This window comes from Somniosus microcephalus, chromosome 26 (genome assembly GCF_052327205.1).
Source record: "Somniosus microcephalus isolate GS21.2 chromosome 26, FLI_Smic_1.0, whole genome shotgun sequence".
In the NCBI taxonomy this organism is placed as follows: Eukaryota; Metazoa; Chordata; class Chondrichthyes; order Squaliformes; family Somniosidae; genus Somniosus; species Somniosus microcephalus.
In genome coordinates, this window is record NC_141012.1 from 7502746 (window position 1) to 7524852 (window position 22107).

Consider the following 22107-nt stretch of genomic DNA (forward strand, 5'->3'; position numbering starts at 1 on the left):
TCCAGTCTCTGAAAATGACACAGACTAAAGTTAGCCCAAGAAGACTACATACAAAAGAACCAACATCTAATAAAGCACCAGTAGCTATATTAATTACAGGAGGACTTGTACAGTGTAACTCATGTCAGATCCAGGGCCAGTATGATGCATGTTACTTATGGTGGATGGATCCCGTTTGTCTAGTTTACCTACTGTTAGTTAACTGGACATGGGTTATGAAGCTTAGAAAGAACCAGCTTTGTTCTGTAACAAAAGCAGATTCTCTTGTGCTGGGAAGCTACAAAGGGATTTAAACAAAAAGAATGAGAATTTTAAATTTGAGGCTGTGGGGTGATTGGGAGCCAGTGAGGACAAGGGTGGTGGAAGAGCTGATAGGAATCAACATTTAAGCTAAAACAAGAGTGTCATTCTAGTGAGTGAGACTTGCCAGCTGTTGCAAGCCAATCTTATAAATAGAGCTTCAGTACTTTGAGTTTGGGATCTTGCTGTGCGCAAATTGGATTTGACATTTGTCTACATAACAACAATGACTACACTTAAAAGTAATTCATCAACTGTAAAGAACTTTGGGGTGTCCTGAAGATGTGAAAGGCAATATAAAAGCAGGTTTGTTCTTTACCTTCACTAAACTTACTATTCTGGTGGTTGCCACGGCCAATGTTGAGACTTCAATCCGGCGAGCTACACCGGGATACCTGTTTGGCGCCCTGATGCAGCTCGCTTGCCATATTTAAATGATGCCAGGGCCTCTTCACCACTGGAATGGGTGGCACTCTGCCAGTCGGTCGTCCAAAAGTCAAAGTGGACCCCGTTGCTGTTAAACACAGTCCAAGTGTAGTCAGATGTGTTTTTCTGATTTTACATTTTGATCATATTTGTCTTTCAGGATGAACAGTTTTTGGGTTTCTGCTCAGATGACAACAGCGTACGAAGCCCTACAAGATGCCATTTCAGAACCCTGAGAGGTAAAGGTTGCCTTTTTTGTGCTGTCTGTTATATAGACACAAAAAACCTTCAACATGAGACAAAATTCACCGGTTGTATTTTGCTGAAGTTTTAAGCTGGCTTTCATTAAACAAAAACAGTCCCAATTTCCAGGGTTGAAGTTACAATTCTTAAATCTTTTCCTGGTTTCTGCCCATTGCTGTAGATCCTGACTCCCACTGGATATCATTTCATAGGTGTTGGCATTCTCACTCATGCCTTATCCAAATGGCCAGTCGTCTTGTGTGAGCTGGACTGTATGTTGTTGGACCACAAGGTGCATCAAAGCTGAGCCTGGCCCTGTCCTCACCTGCTATCCACATGTGCCTACTTCCGAGCAGATGTTGCTAGGTAGCGATCCGGAGCCAAATTCGAGCTGATTTTTTTTTTTCTTCATCCTGTTTCTGGCCCAATTGCTGCCCTCCTAGTTTGCATGGTTTAATGCTTCACCGGGGAATGCACTTACTCTGCCATCAGTAGAGCTCATATGATTCTGTTTTAACATTTTAATCTTTGTACCATGATATTGTGCACAAATCTCTGATTCATAATGGAAGAAAAATCACTAAGGTCCACTGTAATGGAATTGTAAATTCTTCCAGCTCATATTTTGATATTTCAGCAGGAGTATAGTAGGGATTGCTCCTTTAGGAATTTAAAAAGGTTTATAAAGATAGTATGGACTCCTGAGAATTTATGTCAGCAGTTTTCAAACGCTGCTAGACTTTTCACCTTTAGACATTTGGAAAATATTGTTTTTCATAAGTTATTATTATTATACATATACTCACTGGGCTGATTTTAACTTTTGACGCAATACATGTGGTTTGATGGGCGCTGCCTGCCTATTGTTGCTGCCGTGAGGCCAAGCTATTTTGCATGGATCCGGTGAGCTTCACTCTGATGGAACTTGCTGGTTGGGGAGAGCGAGAAACTGGTCAGCTCCTGCGGGAAGCCGGCTGACCATCGTGCTGGAGGGGGAGTGGTGATCCTCGGTGGGGCTGTGCATGGGCTGGCAGCGGGACAGAGCGTTTCTGTGGGGCCAGGAGGAGCAGCCTTTTCTCGCCGCACAAAAATAAAGGATGAAAATAATTTTGGGCCATTTTTGAGTGGCCTATTAAAGACCACTCCTCAGGCCACTCAATGCCAGAACCCAGTGGACACTTCTAAGGGCGAGGTGGCAATAAGAGGGCACAAATTTAAGATAATCACAAAAAGAATTAAAAGGAAGATTAGAAAAAAATCTATATGCAGAGGATGATTAGAATGTGGCTTTCTCTGCCTCAAACTGTTGAATCAAAGTTTACAGCATAGATTTGATTTTCCAATCAGCACTACTTTAATGTTGATTTTAATCAAAAGTGGGTTAACACCAGTGTTACAAACCCCATAGAATCATACAGCACAGAAGGAGGCCAATTGGCCCATCGTGCTTGTGCTGGCTCTCTGAAAGAGCTGCCTATTAGTCCCATTCCCCTGCTCTTTCCCCATAGCTCTGTAAATTTTTCCTTTCCCATCTAAATTGGTAAATTTAGGCTCATGAGTTCTTTTAAAGGCTAATGATCTAGTTAATTGGCAAAGTAGATTCTGAACGACAAGAGCAGCCAGTATGAGAATGGGATTAGACTTGAGCTCTTCTGTGGAGAAACGCACTGATACAGACTTGATGGGCCAAATAGCCTATTTCTGCGCTGTAACAGTCCATGATTCTAAATACACTTCTGGCTTTTGAGTGCGATTGACAATTTATGGCAGAATTGTGCATGGTTTTGTTAGTGACATTCTCTGTGATTGTGACTGTGGTGCATTATCCCCCCATATCCTCTGAGACCTCTCTGCAGTGCTTGATACACCATCCTCTGCTGTTGCCTCCCCTTGTTGTCCGGCTCCATGGGACTGCCCTTGCATGGTTCCGTTCTTACCTGTCTGAACGTAATCTGAGTATTTGCAGCAATGGCTTCTCTTCTTGCACAACATGTCTTTCTCTGGAATCTCCCAAGAATCTATCTTTGGCCTTCTCCTCTTCCTCATCTACATACTACCCCACAATGACATCATCTGTAGGCATGGGGTCAACATTTCATGTATATTGATATCTAACCACCTTTCCACCACTCTCCTTGATCCTATGACAATATCTGTGCTGTCAGACTGCCTTTGCAACATCAAGTCATGGATGAGTCACAACTTGCTCTAACTGAACATCAGAAGGATCAAAGCCATAATTTTTGCCCCCTGCCTTAAACACTGCTCCCTTGCCACTGACTCTCCTTCCTGGCCGCTCGATCCAGCTGAACCAGACCATGCAAATTGATGTCCTGCTCAAACCAGAGCTATGCTTCAAAGCCCTTCTCCTATCCATCTCTACGACTGCATACTTCCACCTGGGCAGCATTGCCTGCCTCCTCTGACCTCATTCCCACTGCTGCTGAAACATTTACTTACAAAGGCAGTTATGCATGGTCTTGTCACATCTAGAACTTAGTTCTCTGATGCCCATGTTGGCTTTCCATTCTTCACTTTGCATAAACTCCAACTTGTCCAAAACTCAGCCGTTCATATCTTGCCCTGCACTAAGTCCCATTGGCCTTTCACCCCCATTCTTGCTGGTCTGTATTGGCTTCTTGTTACCCAGTGCATTGAATTTAAAATACATGTCCTTGTTTTCAGATTCCCCTGCGGTCTCCTCCAGCTCTGTATTCTCTCTTTGGTCCTTCAACTTTGGCTTTTTGTGCATTCCCCCTTCCTTTCACCACCATTGATGGTGGACGTTTTCACCGCTGCTCCACTGTAGAATTAGTCCCTATACTTAAACTAGGATTTAAACTAGTTTGTCAGGGAGCTGGGAACCTAAGTGTGGGCCCAGAACGGAGAGAAACAAAACTGGAAGTGCAAGTTAGAAAAGTAGTCAGCAAAACTAGTAGGGAGCAGAAACAAAGGCCAACATTAAAGAGGGTCAAAGTGCAGAAAAATATTAAACAGGCAAAGTTGAAGGCACTTTATCTAAATGCACGTAACATCCATGCAACAAGGTGGATGAATTAATGGCACTAATAAAAGTAAATGGGTATGATATAATTGCCATTACTGAGACATGGTTGCAGGGTAACCAAAACTGGGAACTGAACGTTCCAGGGTACTCAACATTTAGGAAGGACAGACAAAAAGGAAAAAGGAGGTGGCGTAGCGCTGTTAATAAAGGAGGAGATCGGTACGGTTGAGATAAAAGATCTTGGCTCGGCAGATCGTGATGTAGAACTGGAATCAGTTTGGGTGGAGCTAAGAAACAGCAAAGGGCGGAAAACATTGGTGGGAGCTGTGTATAGGCCACCAAACAGTAGTGGTAATGTAGGGCACGGTATCAATCAAGAAATTAGAAGTGCATATAACAAGGGCAATACGGTAATTATGGGGGACTTTAATCTACATATTGACTGGGTAAATCAAATGACCACTAATGGTGTGGAGGATGAATTCTTGGAATGCATGCGAGATGGTTTCCTAGATCAGTATGTGGAGGAACCAACCAGGGAACAGGCTATTCTGGATCTGGTACTGTGTAATGAAGAAGGGCTAATCAATAATCTTGTGGTAAAGGGGCCTTTAGGGACAAGTGACCATAATATGATTGAATTTTATATTAAGTTTGAGAGTGATGTAGTCCAATCTGAAACTAAGGTCTTCAATCTAGACAGAGGAAACTACAAAGGTATGAGGGACAAATTGGCCATGGTAGATTAGACTACACTAAAAGGTATGAAGGTGGACATACAAAGGCTAACATTCAAGGAAATAATGCATAATTTGCAACAAACATATATTCCTCTAGGGCATAAAAACCCAAAAGGAAAAGTGATCCAACCATGGCTAAAAAAGGAAATTAAAGCTAGTATTAAGTCAAAGGAGGAAGCTTATAAAGTTGCCAGGAAAAGCGATCTGCCTGAGGATTGGGATCTTTTTAGAAATCAGCAAAGGGGGACCAAGAAATTGATAAAGAAAGGGAAGATGGAATATGAGCACAAACTAGCGAAAAAACAGATTGTAAAAGCTTCTATAGGTATGTGAAAAGGAAAAGACTGGCGAAGGTAAATGTAGGTCCTTTACAGTCAGAGATGGGAGAATTTATAATGGGGAATGAGGAAATGGCAGAGAAATTAAATAAATACCTTGCTTCTGCCTTCACGGAGGAAGACACAAAAAACCTCCCAGAAATACGAGAAAAGCAACGGTGTGATGAGGATGAGGAACTTAAAGAAATTATTAGTAGTAAAAAAACAGTACTAGCAAAATTAATGGGACTAAAAGTCAATGGGGGAGAAATTGGGTGAGTAGCGCCACCTGTTAGCGCCTCAAGAGGCAGTCAGTAGCTGTAGCGCCACTGGCTGCGTCTCCCGCGATATTCAGTAGGGGCGCTAATGGTGGCGTTAGGCATTTGCGCTGCGCCGCCACCGATGACGTCAACGGTGTGCGCAGCGCCCCATTCGTGCCCCGTTCGCGATATTTGGTAGCGAATGGCGCCGTTCGCTACCCGCGCCCGGTTCACGGGGCCTTACTGTGCCGGCAGCAGCGCAAGTTAAGGTGGAGGTGCGGGGTGGCCGCTTTTTCGGCGGCCGCCTGCCAGCACCTCCGTCCCCGGCCTCCTAACCCCCCCCGCGGCATTGCCGGCTGTTTCCCGATAATCAGTTTCAGCGCCCTAAGAGGGACGCGGAGCGCCTCGAGCCTCGCCCCGTGTCCCTCGAGTGGCACTGAAACTGAATTTCTGGCGATCGGTATTACTCTGATCGCTGCGCTAAATCCTGTGCTCAGGCGACTTTTGCGCCACTTTGGCGCCCCAACCCAATTTTTAGGCCAATAAATCCCAAGGACCGGATGACCTACATCCTAGGGTTTTGAAAGAGGTGGCCATTGGGATATTGGACGCATTGGTTGTCATCTTCCAAAATTCTATAGATTCTGGAACGGTTCCTGCAGATTGGAGGATAGCAATTTAAGAAAGGAGGGAGAGAGAAAACGGGGAACTACGGACCTGTTAGCCTCACATCAGTAGTTGGGAAAATGCTGGAATCTATTATAAAGGATGCAATAACTGGGCACTTAGAAACTAATAAGATTGGGCAGAGTCAACATGGATTTATGAAAGGGAAATCCTGTTTGACAAACCTGTTGGTGTTCTTTGAGGATGTAACTAGTGGAGTAGACAAAGGGGAACCGGTAGATGTGTATCTGGATTTTCAGAAGGCCTTCGATAAGGTCCCACACAAGAGGTTGGTGAACAAAATGAGGGCACGTGGAATTTGGGGGTAATATACTAGCATGGATTGAAAATTGGTTAACAGACAGAAAACAAAGAGTAGGGAGGGATAAACGGGTCTTTTTCAGGATGGCAGGCTGTGACTAGTGGGGTACCGCAAGGATCAGTGCTTGGGCCCCAGCTATTCGCAATCTATATCAATGATTTGGATGAGGGGACTAAATGTAACATTTCCAAATTTGCTGATGATACAAAGCTAGGTGGCAGTGTCAGTTGTGAAGAGGATGTGAAGAGGCTTCAAGGGGATCTTGACAGGCTCTGAGTGGGCGAGAATATGGCAGATGGAATATAATGTGGATAAATGTGAAGTTATCCACTTTGGTAGAAAAATCAGAAAGGCAGAGTATTTCCTAAATGGTGAAAGATTGGGGAAGGCAGATGCTCAAAGGGATCTGGGTGTCCTTGTACATGAGTCACTGAACGTGAATGTGCAGGTGCAGCAAGCCATTAGGAAGGCAAACGGTATGCTGGCCTTCATTACAAGAGGATTTGAGTACAGGTGTAAAGAAGTCTTACTCCAATTATAAAGGGCCTTGGTGAGACCACACCTGGAGTACTGTGTACAATTTTGGTCTCCTTACCTAAGGAAGGATATACTTGCCATAGAGGGAGTGCAACGAAGGTTCACGAGATTGATTCCTGGGATGGCGGGACTGTTGTATGAGAAGAGATTGAGTAAACTAGGCCTGTAATCTCTTGAATTCAGAAGAATGAGAGTGGATCTCATTGAAGCATACAAAATTATTACAGGGCTTGATAGGGTGGATGCTGGGAGAATGTTTCCCTTGACTGGGGAGTCTAGAACCAGGGGCCACAGCCTCAGGATAAAGGGTAGGCCATTCAGGACTGAGATGAGAAGAAATGCCTTCACACAGAGGGTGGTGAATCTTTGGAATTTTCTACCCCAGAGGGCTGTGGAGGCTCAGTCATTGAGTATATTCAAAACAAAAGTCGATGGATTTCTGACTAGTAAGGGCATCAAGGGATATGGCGATAGGGCCGGTGAATGGAGTTGAGGCAGAAGATCAGCCATGATCTCATTGAATGGCGGAGCAGGCTCGAAGGGCCGAATGGCCGACTCCTGCTCCTATTTCTTATGTTCTTACTTCTCTGGCTCTACCTCACTCTCCAACCTGAAACCAATCTTTTGACCAGCCTTTTGGTCATCTCCCCTAACTCCCTCACCGTGGCTCAGCGTCAGTTCCTTTATCCTTTTTTATCTTACTTTTCTCCCTCCATCTCTAAAGTGGCTTGGGTCATTTTCTACATTGCAGTTGCTGCATGTGTAGGCTGTAGCCAGTTACTGGACAGAGAAAGCCTAAACCAGGGTTTCAAATCATGGCCTTTGATCCATGATGCCCATGAGCCTGTGCAGCTCCGTTCTATTTGTGCTTGTATTAACTTGCTAGCTTGTGCTGTTTGAATTTCAATAATCGGAGGTTTGGACAAGGCTTCCTTTAGTGCTGTTACCTCATAGCTGGATAAATCCTGTAACAGAATACAAAGATCTGTTAGCTTGAGATAATCATAAATTAATAGATGCATGAACTTAAGCTTCCTTTGTGGCACATTAGGCTCCAATGTATACACCCAGGAGGCTCATGAAGACAAAAAGTTGGACACTTTTAGCCTAAACCCATTTCATATGTGATCCTTAGAGAGAGGGGAAAGATTTATTGCATCTGCCTAGGCTACAATCACCCTCATGCCTCAGAGATGAAAGCAGTGTACTAACTCAAAGCACCATTGAGTCTACCTAGTTCACTAATGCACAAAAGGTGTATTAAATCCTCAGCACTGGATGTACCTTCAGCCATCTACCTTATCCCGTGTTCTTGTCCTTCCATGTAGAAGTTACTGAATTCCTGATACATTGTCAGCTGATTTTATGTATTGTCAGTAACTAGCTAGACTACATACTGTAACCATTGTTGTTATTCTCTTGTAAAACTAGAAGGCCCACTTTGGTTGGTGTGGGAAACTGCCAATCCCAGTGGGGCTTTTTCAAGAAACAAATGTGGATGCTTCTCCGCTCCTTACTCTCTTGTTACATGATATGGATGCTGATGTTTAAAAATTGCAAAAATCTGATGTAAATTAATACAATTAAGTTTTCTGTAATTTCCAAGATGTCTGTTTTCATTTAAAAAAGACAGAGATGCCTGCTTCAAACCAGAAAATTTTGTTTTGTTGTTTTTTTTGGGAGTACTTGGAGTTGCGTACATACGAACCTGCGAATGAGACAGACAGGATAACAGCTGGTGGTCACTAGATTTATCTACATTAAATGTCATCTGCCAGAGGTGGGATTATTCCCCCATCACAGCTAGATCAGATTGTAATTGCTTCTTCTCAAAGGTTCGTCCAGATCACTGATGTAGTTCATGAAGAGTAGCAGTCCTAACACATGGAGCTGCTACTGTTAATGACAACCATTCAGCCATGAGAATGCAACTAATTTCCTGTCCAACCCAGGACCTACCTTCCAATCCCACAGGACTCTATCGTACCATGGAATCATAGAATGATACAGCACAGAAGGAGGCCATTTGACCCATCCTGCCTGTGCTGTCTCTTTGGTAGCTCTATCCAATTAATTCCACTCCCCTGCCCTGTTCTTTCCCCATAGCCCTGTAAATGTGTTTCAAGCATTTACCCAATGCCCTTTTGAAAGTTACTATTGAATCTGCTTTCAGGCAGTGCATTCCAGATCACAACTCGCTGTGTAAAAAAATGTTTTCTCATGACGCCTCTGGTTCTTTTGCCAATTACCTTAAATCTGTCCCCTCTGGTTACCGACCCTTCTGCCATTGGAAACAGTTTCTCATTTACTCTTATCAAAACCGTTCATTATTTTCAGCACCTTTATCACATTTCCTTTTAACCTTCTCTGCTCTAAAGAGAACAACCCCAAGTTATGACACATGGACACATTGTCAGAAGCTTGTTGAAAGTCCAAATATTAGGGCCTAGAAATTTGATCGAGCTGCCTCTTAAAGCCTCCAATATGGTGGGCAGTAAGCACATGCTCATTACGAGCCGGAAGCTCACTGCCCGCCATATTGGTATAGGCCATGGCCAGTGCCTGAAATAGGCGTTAAGGGGCCTGTTGACTGTTTGAGGCCCTCTCTGCAATATTGGATTGCCCTGAAGCAGCCAGTGCTGGCTATGTTCAGGAAAACATGTGGCTTAACAGGCGGCCCTTAAAAGCCACAACCAAAATGGTAACATTTTAAAATATACTAGCCTGAATGTGGAGCCAGGAGGAGCAGGAATTCTCCACTCGACCCTACATTAAAACCACGAGGACCGCTGCTGACCACTGGCACCCATCCCGGACACCAATGCCCCTCTCCTGACCCCCAGCCACCGATGCTCCTTTCCCAACCCCTGGTCCCAGATGTTCCTCTCCACCTCTCACTCCTAATATAATTAAAAATGGATTTTACTATTGCTATCGCAATTATCCATAAACACCATTTTCACTGACCTTTTGGCTGCTCTGATAGCTACTACGCTCGTTGCCGTAAGCTGAGCACAATACCTATCCCTGTTCATCTGAGAGTAATCTGTAAAAATATTTCTGCTTAAATCTGATTAGTCCTTGCACACGACTAGTTACTCACCCTGGCTGCGTTCCACCATGTGCCCTTCTTTTGATTTTAGGGACGTATATGGCTTCTTTTTGCATTGCAGTGATTTTAAAGATACTGCATTTTTTATCCCTATCAGATCTATCCCCATCTAGTAGAGCTGCCCAATCAACCTGAATTGACTGTGAAGTGAGCACCTAAAGTCCTATGCTAGCTGGCGTGAACAGAAACAGCAGGGCCATCAGCATCGGGAAAGAGAGTAAAATGTATTGGTTGTAGATCCTTCATGAAAACTGCTTTGTATTTTCTTCAGCATTTGTGTTTTTTTTCTTTTTATCAGTACTACTGTACTATGGGTGAAGTAATTTGTGTTGCAGTGAATATATTGTGGAGATTTTTCATAAAATCTAACGTAAAAATTTATTTTTAACTTTTAGTCGAATCACCTCAAAGGAAGCTTCGAGGAAGACAAAGGACATTTTCTTCTCAGAGCTCAGACGTGTTATCAGATTCATCCTCTGCACTGTCCCCTCCAAACAAGCCTGAGTTGAAGCCTGTAGAAAAGGAAAAGAAGCAAGAATTAAGCAGCGGGGAGAGGAGGAGGGGCCGGCCTCCAGTGTTGAGCAATCCAAAGCTTCATATTTCACATGACAAGAAAGAGACGACAAATGGGAAAACAGAGAAACAAAAAAATGAAAAAGAAAAGAAAGTGAAAAAGAAACCTTCTGCATTATTGCAGCAGGCAACAAAATTAAAGAAGCTAAGAGCGGTCAAACTGTCGCCTTTGCAGTCCAAATTGAAGAAAGCTAAACTACAAATAAACAGCAATGGGGGGAAGATTGAACGGAGGAGAGGGAGGCCGCCATCTTCAGAGCGCTTGAAGACCGTTCCAAAGCTACTTGTTGCACCACAACCTAAGAAACAAAAGCGATTACGTAAGGAGAAGGATGCCACACCAGCGCCAAAACAGTCAGTGACCAAGGAGGTGAAGCCTGCTGTCAGACAGAGACCCCGCAGGATAACTAAACCAGTCAGAGTCGTTCCTGTCACAAAAAGAACTGATGCAACTATTGCAAAGCAGCTCCTGCAGAGAGCCAAAAAAGGAGCGCAGAAAAGGATGGCTTCACCTCAGCCGAAAAATATTCGTCAGTTTATCATGCCAGTAATCAGTGCCATTTCTTCAAGGATAATTAAGACTCCAAAAAGGTTTATTGAAGATGACAGCTACGTTCCTCCTGTCAAAGTTCCACGCCTGGAGTCAACTCCAACTAGTCGGTTCAGCACAATATCTTGTGGGTCTAGTGAGAAGTCCAGTGCAGTTTCACAGCATTCTTCACAAATGTCCTCTGATTCTTCAAGGTCAAGCAGTCCCAGTGTCACCTCCACTGATTCACAGGCATCTGATGAACTGCAGACTCTTCCTGAAGTATCAAGTCAGTCCACAGACTTGCACAGTTGCTTAAATGCCGCGCAATCTAGTGAACCGGGAGGCGTGGACAAAAAAGGTCACCGATTCTCAATGACGGAAAGAAGCAGTACGGCGAGCAAGAAATTGTCAACTTCATCACCACAGCCAACATCGTCTTCTCCTCCACCACCCCTGCTTTCTCCTCCCCCTCCCTTACAGCAATCTTCAAACATGTCTGATCACTCTCCCTGGCTGATGCCTCCAACAATACCTTTCATTCCACCACCAACAACTCTGCCAGAGAAGCGGAAGTCTATCTTGAGAGAGCCGACGTTTAAGTGGACGTCTCTCAAAAACCTGAGGCCAGAATCACATCAGTACTTCTCCTCAGCAAAGTATGCCAAAGAGGGACTCATCCGCAAGCCGATATTCGATAACTTCATAACGTCACCACTGACTCCTGAAGATGTTGGCTTGCCATCCAGGTTCCACGCGTCCTCCAGCACCCCGCCACCTCGATTTTTCTCTTCGCTTCACCCGGCCTCCAGGTTTGATACTCATAAGAGAAGTCCCTTACTCCGTGCTCCACGGTTCACTCCTAGTGAAGCTCACTCCAGGATTTTCGAGTCTGTTACTGTGTCGCCGCACACTGCGGGTCGATCTTCGGTTTCTGGCTCAGGTAAAGGGCATTCTTCCAGAAGGAAGAAGAAAGAGATGCATATTCCAAGCCGCACTGATCCAAAATCTCCCTCGCACTCCATGAGAACCAGAAGTGGGCGACTAATTTCTACAGATTTATCGCCAATCACTCCACAGACATCTGTAGCCTCCTCATCTCCTGTAAGCTCCATCCTAACCGGTGCCTTAACTCCCCCTCTTGGTAGTTTGGTGCAGTCTGAGGGAACAGTGAAGGATAAAGATGGTAGAACAAAGCTGGCAGCTAGACAGACCAGCACTCCAGGGGACAGCTTCTCTGTAGACTCGGCCAGTCCAACATCTCCGTTGTTTCCATCACTAGCACCCAGCGCCCAAAAGGACAAAGGGAAAAACAAAGACAAGCTAGCTGAAGATTTACCCAAAGAGAAAGATACCGAGAGAGGATCCGAGAAAGACAGGGACCGAGACAAAGAGAAGGAAAATAAACGAGAAACAAGGAAAGAAAAAGAAAAGAAGTCTCAGAGTAAGGGGACAGAGGTTCCGAGTCCTGCACCATTGTTTCTTTTTCCTAGGACAATGGATGAAGACAGAGCTGTTGCAGAGGATGGAGCTGCTTCATCTTCAGTGAAAAAAGCTTCGGGGAGAGCCAAAAAGTCAATTTCAACAGATAAAGGTGCAGTGGCACTGGGAGATGGTCCTCCCTTAACACTGTCTGATGTGAAGAATAAAAACTCCAAGAAAGGCAGACTGGGATCTGAAGAGGTAGGGCCTGTGACGGGTGATACTGAAAGCAGTGCAGCTGCTTCCATAGGCAATAAAGACAAGCCTCCTCAACATTCTTCCATTACCTCCATGCTCTCGTCCGGTACTCTTAAACCCGCTATTAGTAGCATGCTGGCACAAGCAGACAAAATGCCAACGACTGATAAGAGAGTGGCAAACCTGCTGAGAAGAGCCAAAGCACAGCTCTGCAAGATCGAAAAGAGCAAGTCATTAAAAATAGCTGATCCGACAAAATCCCAGGTAATTCTTTTGATATAAGTTTGTTTATAAAGAACATTTATTTGTCTTTGAGGTAACAGTTGTTTCAGAAATGGCATACTGATATGTTTTACTATGTTAAAAACGCTATATAAATGCAAGTTGTTGTTGAATACTAGTTTCCATCAAACTAATTTCTAACGTTTACATGCTTAACAATTGCGGAATAACCTTGTTGAGGAATTAAAAATGTTGAAAACAGTACCTAAGAAATGTTAGGAACAGGTAGAGGTCCTTTTTCATAAATCAATTCAACGTCACTTAGCTCCCACCATATTCCTAAGTCTCTTCTCTCTTGAAAATGTATCTGATTGTCTTGATCCCATTTTTACTGTTTGGTTCAGTGGTCCCTCCTGGTGGATTATTCTACAATTCTGTTATCCTTTAAGTCAAAAAAGTTTCATCTGATCTTACTTGTCAAGTTCCAGTTTTTACTTTTGTGCCGGCTAGTATTTGAACATAAAGTAAGAGGAAATCCTATTAAAAATGAGTTAAACTGTCTGTGAAGCAATGCACACAGTGTCCGTAATAAAACAGGGGAGCTGGAGGCAATCATGGATTGGGAGGAACCAGACATAGTAGAGATTACTGAGACATGGCTACAGAAAAATGAGGACTGGGAATTAAACATCGCAGGACATAACATTTAAAAAAGATAGAGGGGGGAAAAGGGGAGGTGGAGTAGCTGTACTTATTAGGGATAACAATGACAGTAGAAAAAAGGGACGTAGATATCAGCAAGACAAAAATAGAATCCATATGGATAGAGATAAAAGATAATAAAGGATCAATCGCACTAATAGGCATAGTCTACAGACCACCTAATAGTGGAAGGGAGGTGGAGGAAGAAATATACAGACAAATTCGAGAAATGAGTAAAAATCATAGGACAATAATCATGGGGGAGTTCAACTACCCCGATATTAATTGGACAGAAGAGGTAGATAAAGGGGATAAGGGAATGGAGTTCCTACAGTGTCTACAGGACTCCTTTCTAACCCAATATGTAAAAAGCCCAACAAGGGAGGATTCACTATTGGATCTATTAATGGGGAATGAGCCAGAGCAGATAAGAGAAGTAAAAGTAGGGGAACATCTAGGCAATAGTGACCATAATATAATATGCTTTAAGATGATAATAGAGAAGGACATAAGTATGACAAAAACCAGGTTAATAGATTGGAGAAAAACTGATTTTGAGGGGCTGAGAATAGAACTTAGGAAGATAAAAAGGGCAACAATATTGGCAAACACCGATGTAGAACGACAATGGGAAACATTTAAAATGGTGTTCAACAGAGTGCAGGAAAATTATATTCCGCGAAAAGGAAAGAACAAGCTAAACACTAATGAGACTCCATGGATAAATAAAGACATAAGGGAACAATTGAGGGTAAGGAAAGAGGCATACATTAAGTACATAGACAGCAGGGGAGTGCATGATAAGAGAGAATACAAAGGGGTTAGGAGAGAAGTCAAAAAAACAATTAGGAAGGCAAAGAGGAACTATGAAATTAAATTATCAAGGAACATAAAACAAAATAGTAAAATATTTTACAGGCACCTCAATAAAAAAAGGAAGGTTGGAATGGGAATAGGGCCATTAAGGGATAGACAGGACAATGCCACAGGTAACAATAGGGAGATGGCAGAAATATTAAATCATTATTTAGTTTCGGTATTTACCAGGGAGATAGAACAGGTGGACATGACAGAGCAAAGAGGAGGTTGGGAGCAATTTATTTACGCAGAGCGCTGTTGGAGCCGGGTTTTGTCACAGATTAGTTGAGGCAAAGACCATTGCATCATTTAGGGGGAAAATGGATAAATATTTGAAAAAGGGGAAAATTACATTGCTTATGGGGAGAGCGCTGAGCAATGGGATTAGTTTTAGATTTCTCTAGCAGGCTCAGACATGATCGATCAAATGGCTTCCTTCTGTGCTGTAAACTTGAACTGCTCTGGTGCACCTCATAACAGCTTGATATGGACTACATTGGCAATAGCCTAAAAGCATTTCCTTCACCCTTTTTGTCAGGGAACCACGTGGATGGGTTTTAAAAAAATGCGGAGGAAAATTAATGAAATGTGTTGGGGAAATAAGTGTTAAATTAAATTGGGACTCAAATATGCTGTTCCAGAGAGTTCAGCTTCATTTTCCCCAGACAGCAAGTCCCTGCTTCAATTATGGGGTTGCAACAAGTTGGGGACTATACACCTCCAAAATATAATGGGGAAAATCAGAAGGATAGTCACCCCATGTTGCATGTCCCCTACCATTTGTTCATAGCATGGTGTTGGCACAAGTATGGTAGCTGCATACTTGTGCACCCTCCTCCCTCCGTCTTCATCCCATGTTTTGGTGACAGAGCCCTCAGGTGCCTTGGTTGTGCTCTCTGGAACTCCCTACCTGAGGCGCTCTGTCTCTTCACTTCTGTCTCCGCCTTTTAAAAACCTCCTCAAAACCCATTTTTACAATCAAGCTTTCCGTCACCTCTCCTAACTGTCCTAACACAGTTTAGTGTCCCTCCTTCATTCCTTTTAGTTATGTTTCCTCCGCCCACCCCACCCACTGTAAAATATCTTGGGATGTTTTCTGTTTTATGTTTTTTGTGTTAAACACACTAAATACAAGTAGATGTTGTCACCATCCACTGTCTTGGCTGCACCATACAGAAATATTTAGAAAGGGAATGAGCCTGCGGTTGAAAATACAGATTTTGTACAGATACAAAAATCAGCAGAACATAAACGTCCCATACCAATGAAAAATATATTTTTTGTGTGTGCCCTCAATAGCAGCACAAGGCAGATCACTGGGTAATGTGAACACTTTTGTTCATAATTTTTCACATCTGACATCATAAAAATCAAACGCCTTCAGTAGTATTTCCGCACACCCTGCTGATAAATTCTCCTTGGACAGGTACAATTGGATTCTTGATCAGTTTTGGACCTGATTTTTCTCTAGTTTCCAAGACTGACTCTCCTGTGCTTGGGTCTCAGTCTATCTAATAGAGAACGAAGCTCCTTGAAGCAAAATTGTGTATAAAATCTGTGCAGTTTACTAATTACAACACTCTACTGTCGAGGTGAATTCTTGTATTAAAAAGAAAAAAGGAACAACTTTACTTTTGAGTTTAAGACTGTGGCTGACGACTCTGCTTTGAGTTGAAGAACTTGTGGACGGTGCAGTTGATTCTGCTGAAGTCATATTATGCGTTAGGTTTTCTTCCCTTAAAACTTCTGTGTTTTTATAATTAATGCTACGTTTGCCTCTGAATTATCTGTGAAAACTAAGTGACCAGTAAAGTGTATTTAAAGAAGGCAAGTGTAGGGGAGCACTGTCGCTCTAAAGTACACCCACCCTATCCCATTCGATATATTTTTTTAAAGTGCTTTAGAATGCTGCTTTATACCAGGTGTTTCAAAATAACTTCCACAGCAGCCTGCTTTTCCACGACTTGCCAGAGACCCGTTCAGCTAAGTCTGGTTAAAGGTGTAGGAATGCAGCTGCCTTAATTCATGAATATGCAATAACTCGAGAAATACTTGTGACATGGGTCAGCAAAGTGATGCTTTATGTAGTGCAGCTGGCTGGTAGGATATGAATTCAATTCCACACGGTGAGATCCAGGTCTGGACTGTGGGGTCAGAGTGTTGCTGATGGATGGATGAAAGATTGACGGGAAGAGGATTTGATCCCTGGCTGATCTTGTGCACTCCTTTGGCAGCTAGCTGAAGAGTATTGCCAGAAACAGTTGAGTGGCAAATCCAAGATCTGACAAAAAGATTGTGTTGGTGGAAGATCACAGTGTTAATACACCTTTGCTTACAGTAGAATCAGAATAAACTCCATGTTCAGGCACAGAATATCAAATGTACTATTCTTATTTACTCCCATTTTATTGTTTTGGGATGAGATGGGGTGGATAGTAATGCAGCAGTATTTTATTCTTGTACTCATCTCTGCATTTCCATACAACCGCAGAGGAAGAATCCTTTGCTCTGCTTTTGGGAGGTGTGAATGCGTTGGTAATTTATTGATTGGCTCGATTAATATCAAGAGCAAGTCACCAAGTGCTTTGAGTGAACTGTTCTTAAAATACCGGCAGATTTCAAATTTAACTTTGTTTTGAATGTGTGAAATCCTGCTTTCTCCCTCCTCCGGTATTGCCTGTTGGCGAGGAAGGTGAGTGATATCTTCCCAGCCTGCTGCTGCTACCACTCCTGAGTCAGCTTCTAGGAGATGTTCAGCATTAGCTCAATTACAAATCGTCCCACCCCACCCTGATTCATCCCCCGGCCCTTTCCTGATGAGGGATGGAACCTGTGTTCCTCTACTCAAACACCATGCACTGCCAAATCCTTGACTTGCTTATATTAAAACGCACATTTTAATATAATCCTGACGTATGGATGACATTTATTCTGAAACGTGTTAATGGGTTTATCAGAATTCAACTAGAATATACTATTTGGCTAGTTCTCAAGTGTCAAGTTGTGTAAAGATTGCAGTTGTGTTTTAATAATTGTGCTAATGGGCATATGAACCTTGTCGTTATAAACTTGTGTATCCTATATTGCCCTGAGCTCAAGAGTAGATGATTACTCTGCCATTCTGATATATCATTATTGCTTTATTAAATACTGTTCAAAGAACATGATGTGAACAATATTTGACTGCTAAGAATAAGATAACTACTACATATATTTATTTTCGTTGATTAGTGTCACTAAGACTTGCACATGCAAGGAACAGGAACCTTAGTCCCCTTTTACTTCTGTATCTGAAGATTGATGTGTCCTAATATTTTGTTTGTAATTATATCAGGGTCAGGAAAGTGATTCTTCAGAAGCATCAATACGAGGCCCTCGTATAAAGCATGTCTGCAGACGGGCTGCTGTCGCACTAGGTCGGAAAAGGGCTGTGTTCCCTGACGACATGCCCACCCTGAGTGCCTTGCCGTGGGAGGAGCGAGAGAAGATATTGTCTTCGATGGGAAATGACGGTAGGCAAAGCTAAAACTACAAAGTGGGACTTTACCTACTGGGGCCGAAATTGGACCTCATTGTGTCTGTTTTTTGAGGGGTGGGGGGAAAGGTCCAGTTAAAAAAATTCAGACAAGCTTCTGGCTCTCCTGCACGTTCAGTGAGTCACCATACTCCAGATTCTAAAACTTGAAGCCCATAGAGTCACAAAAATATGACACATCTGAAAATTCATGGGGTCGTTTTAACTTGGAATTTCAGCCCAGGAAACAAAGGGTTTATTGCGAACCATTGATTTTGTAGCTCACGACAAGTTTGTCAAGTTGGATGAAACGATTTGATAGTATTCACTCTAAATTGTACTCACCTGAGCAGACATAAAAATAAAATGTAATTATCCGGGTCACCTTAATGAGTGAAACCTTGTCTTGCCTGTGTTGTTCGCGTGTATTTGTTCTGCAAAACGTTAACTGAAGTTGAGCTACAAATTAAGTGACTGAGATGTGGTCCAACTGACCTCTAACCACAACACTATCTCCAGGGCCGAGATATAGATTGAACCTGTGAAGATATTCATCCAGAGAACCTCCAACCGTTCAAGTATTGCTCATACTGATTGTACAAAAAACACACATTGTTACCATCATTTTCAGAAAGTCTCAAATTTTATTTTTGCCAAAGGGCACAATTTTACTTGCTTAAAAAAAAAAAATCCCTGGGTATTCCTTCTTGTGAGTTGCATAATGTTACGGTAGTGACTTTGATCACCGCTGTGAGTTTGTGACGATGGCAGCCAACACTAAATTTTCTGATGTGATCGCTATATTTGAACTTCAATTATTTTTTGATTTTGATAATAACTGCCCAACTACAGAATGGAGAGCATGCAGTACTCAAATGCTAAAACTAGACAATAGTGAATGAGAATGTGCAGTCACATATAGACCAGTACCTACAATTTGGTTTACAACTGTAGCATGTGTGTGAAGTGGAAACTGTTTCGCAATTACAGTTCCAGCCAATTAGAAATGAGTTCACAATGCCTGGCTGGAACGGCAACAGCCTTCCCCGGGAGAGTTATGCGGATGTCCGGGCAGAGCTGTCTCCCAACAGTTTAAAAATTTAAATATATAAACTGCGGGAAGGAGAGAATTCCTGCGAAATATTTAAAATGAGGTTTGATGGGTTTACAAAGTGCTCAGAGCATTTTGCAAGCCAGATTTGATACTGCACTGGATTTTCACACCATGCAGTGTGATTGGGAAGTGGTGTGAGACTGCTGCCTTCAAGGAGTCTCGCTTCACGAGTCTAGATGGCCGGAACACCGTGACTAGATAGTCCTACTACTCATGTAGTCTCTAGATATGAAAACATTGACCCCTCCACTCCCGTGTACAAATTAAACAGCATGATCCCACCATCACATTTAACATGAACCAATTATGAAGAATTCTGCTTTACCATAATTTTTACCCACGTAATTATATCAACATGTAAAATGTATATTCATACAAAAAACAAGAACTGAATTACATTTTGGACCGTGACGCCTTCTAAGAACATAAAGTATCAAGCCCACTCCTATTTTATGTATGGCACCTATCCTGTCATTGTCTCTACTATACTAATTTAATTAATATCCCATGGGAACATTTCGCCATTCAATTAGATCATGGCTGATCTGTACCGCAACTCCATTTACTCGCCTTGGCTCCATATCCCTTGATATCCTTAGCTAACAAAAATCTATCCATCTCAGTCTTTAAAATTTCAATTGGCCCCCAGCATCCACAGCCTTTTGGGGGCAAGACTTTCAGATGTACACTGCCCCTTGTGTGAAAAAGTGCTTCCGGATTTCACTCCTAAACGGCCTAGCTCTAAGTTTAAGATTATGTCCCCCTTTTTTGGACTCCCCCACCAGAGGAAATGGTTTCTCTCTACACTATCAAATTCCTTTATTATTTTAATCACCTCAATTAGATCATGCCACAATCTTTTATTATATCAAGGGAATACAACCCAAGTTTATGCAACCTCTTCTCTTAATTTAGCCCTTTAAGCTGTGGGATATTATTCTGGTGAATCTGCACTGTACACCATCCAAAGCTAATATATCTTTACTGACTAGGCCTCTTGCATTGTTCCATTGAAGCTCAGCGTAAGCTCGAGGAACAGCACCTCATCTTTCGATTAGGCACTTTACAGCCTTCTGGACTCAACATAGAGTTCAACAATTTCAGATCGAAACCTCGGCCCCTATCCTATGTATATTTTTTATCCACACCTTTTGTCTGTGTCTTTTCTTCTCTCCTACATGGCAGCTGTCTTTCATTCTGCCAGCGCAATTTACACTTCATCTAGAGCCATCCTTTGTTTCTTAACCTGTCCCATTACCATCTCCTTTTGCCTTGAATATCTCTTAATGTCTCTTAACCTCTCCTGCCTTCTATCCTATCACAGACCTTCCCTTTTGTTCTTTGATCCCCTCCCCCCTTTCCCAGCCCCTACACTTGCTTAAAAATCTGTTCCATTTCCTGCTTTTTTCCAGTTCTGACGAAAGGTCATCGACCTGAAACGTTAACTCTGTTTCTCTCTTCACAGATGCTGCCTGACCTGCTGAGTATCTCCAGCATTTTCTGCTTTTATTTCAGATTTCCAGCATCTGCAGTATTTTCTTTTTGTATCTTTACTGAGGTTTGGTGCCCAAAACTCAACGCAGTACTCCAGATGGGGACTGACTGAGGCTCTGTACCACTGAAGCCTCACTTAAGAACATAAGAAACAGGAGCAGGAGTCGGCCATTCGGCCCTTCGAGCCTGTTCCGCCATTCAGTGAGATCATGGCTGATCTCCTGCCTCAACTCCATTCACCGGCCCTATCGCCATATCCCTTGATGCCCTTATTAGTCAGAAATCTATCGACTTCTGTTTTGAATATACCCAATGACTGAGCCTTCACAGCCCTCTTGGGTAGAGAATTCCAAAGATTCACCTAACCCTAACCCTCGTGTGTGAAGAAATTTCTCATCATCTCAGTCCTGAATGGCCTACCCTTTATCCTGAGGCTGTGGCCCCTGGTTCTAGACTCCCCAGCCAAGGGAAACATTCTCCCAGCATCCAGCATCCACCCTATCAAGCCCAGTGATAATTTTGTATGTTTCAATGAGATCCCCTCTCATTCTTCTGAATTCCAGAGAATACAGGCCTAGTTTACTCAATCTCTTCTCATACGACAGTCCCGCCATCCCAGGAATCAATCTCGTGAACCTTCGTTGCACTCTCTCTATGGCAAGTATATCCTTCCTTAGGTAAGGAGACCAAAATTGTACAGGAAACTTTGTGCTATCCGGCACCGACGGGACCGAGCTGTTGCCGTTCCCTCAAAACTGCCGGACAAACCAGCGTTAATGTTGAAGCATACGGCAGCTCCGTATCTGGCAACAAACACTGTTGCTTAGCAACAGCTTCTAAACAGTCCGCTGTACCTTGGAAGCGCCTCTGTCGCTTAGCAACAGCTTCAGAGAGACTTTGCAGAGCCTGACTGTTGAAAAAAAATGCCACGAGAAGAAAAAAAACCTAACAAAACGGCTCCTGATTTTTGCCAGTGGCTCGAGCTTGCCGGACATTTAGCCTCCGGATAACACAAAGTTTCCTGTACACAGTACTTCAGGTGTGGTCTCACCAAGGCCCTATATAATTGGAGTAAGACTTCTTTACTCCTGTACTCAAATCCTCTTGTAATGAAGGCCAGCATACCATTTGCCTTCCTAATGGCTTTCTGCACCTGCACATTCACTTTTAGTGACTCATGTACAAGGACACCCAGGTCCCTTTGAGCATCTGCATTCCCCAATCTTTCACCATTTAGGAAATACTCTGCCTTTCTGTTTTTTCTGCCAAAGTGGATAACTTCACATTTATCCACATTATATTCCATCTGCCATGTTCTCGCCCACTCACTGAGCCTGTCGAGATCCCCTTGAAGCCTCTTCACATCCTCTTCACAACTGACACTGCCACCTAGCTTTGTATCATCACCAAATTTGGAAATGTTACATTTAGTCCCCTTATCCAAATCATTGAGATAGATTGTGAATAGCTGGGGCCCAAGCACCGATCCTT

The 22107-nt window shown here is 43.0% G+C and overlaps 1 protein-coding gene across 5 annotated transcripts in view; it reads left to right on the forward strand.

The window, feature by feature from the left end:
- The window catches only part of kmt2a (lysine (K)-specific methyltransferase 2A), a 187196-nt gene that overhangs the window by 41644 nt on the left and 123445 nt on the right, over window positions 1-22107 (forward strand). For all 5 annotated transcript variants that reach the window (XM_085967740.1, XM_085967741.1, XM_085967744.1 and 2 more), the window contains exons 2-4: window positions 887-965; window positions 10326-12976; window positions 17829-18006. In XM_085967740.1, coding sequence (XP_085823866.1) covers window positions 887-965; window positions 10326-12976; window positions 17829-18006 — 2908 coding nt within the window. The remainder of the gene's footprint in view (window positions 1-886; window positions 966-10325; window positions 12977-17828; window positions 18007-22107) is intronic.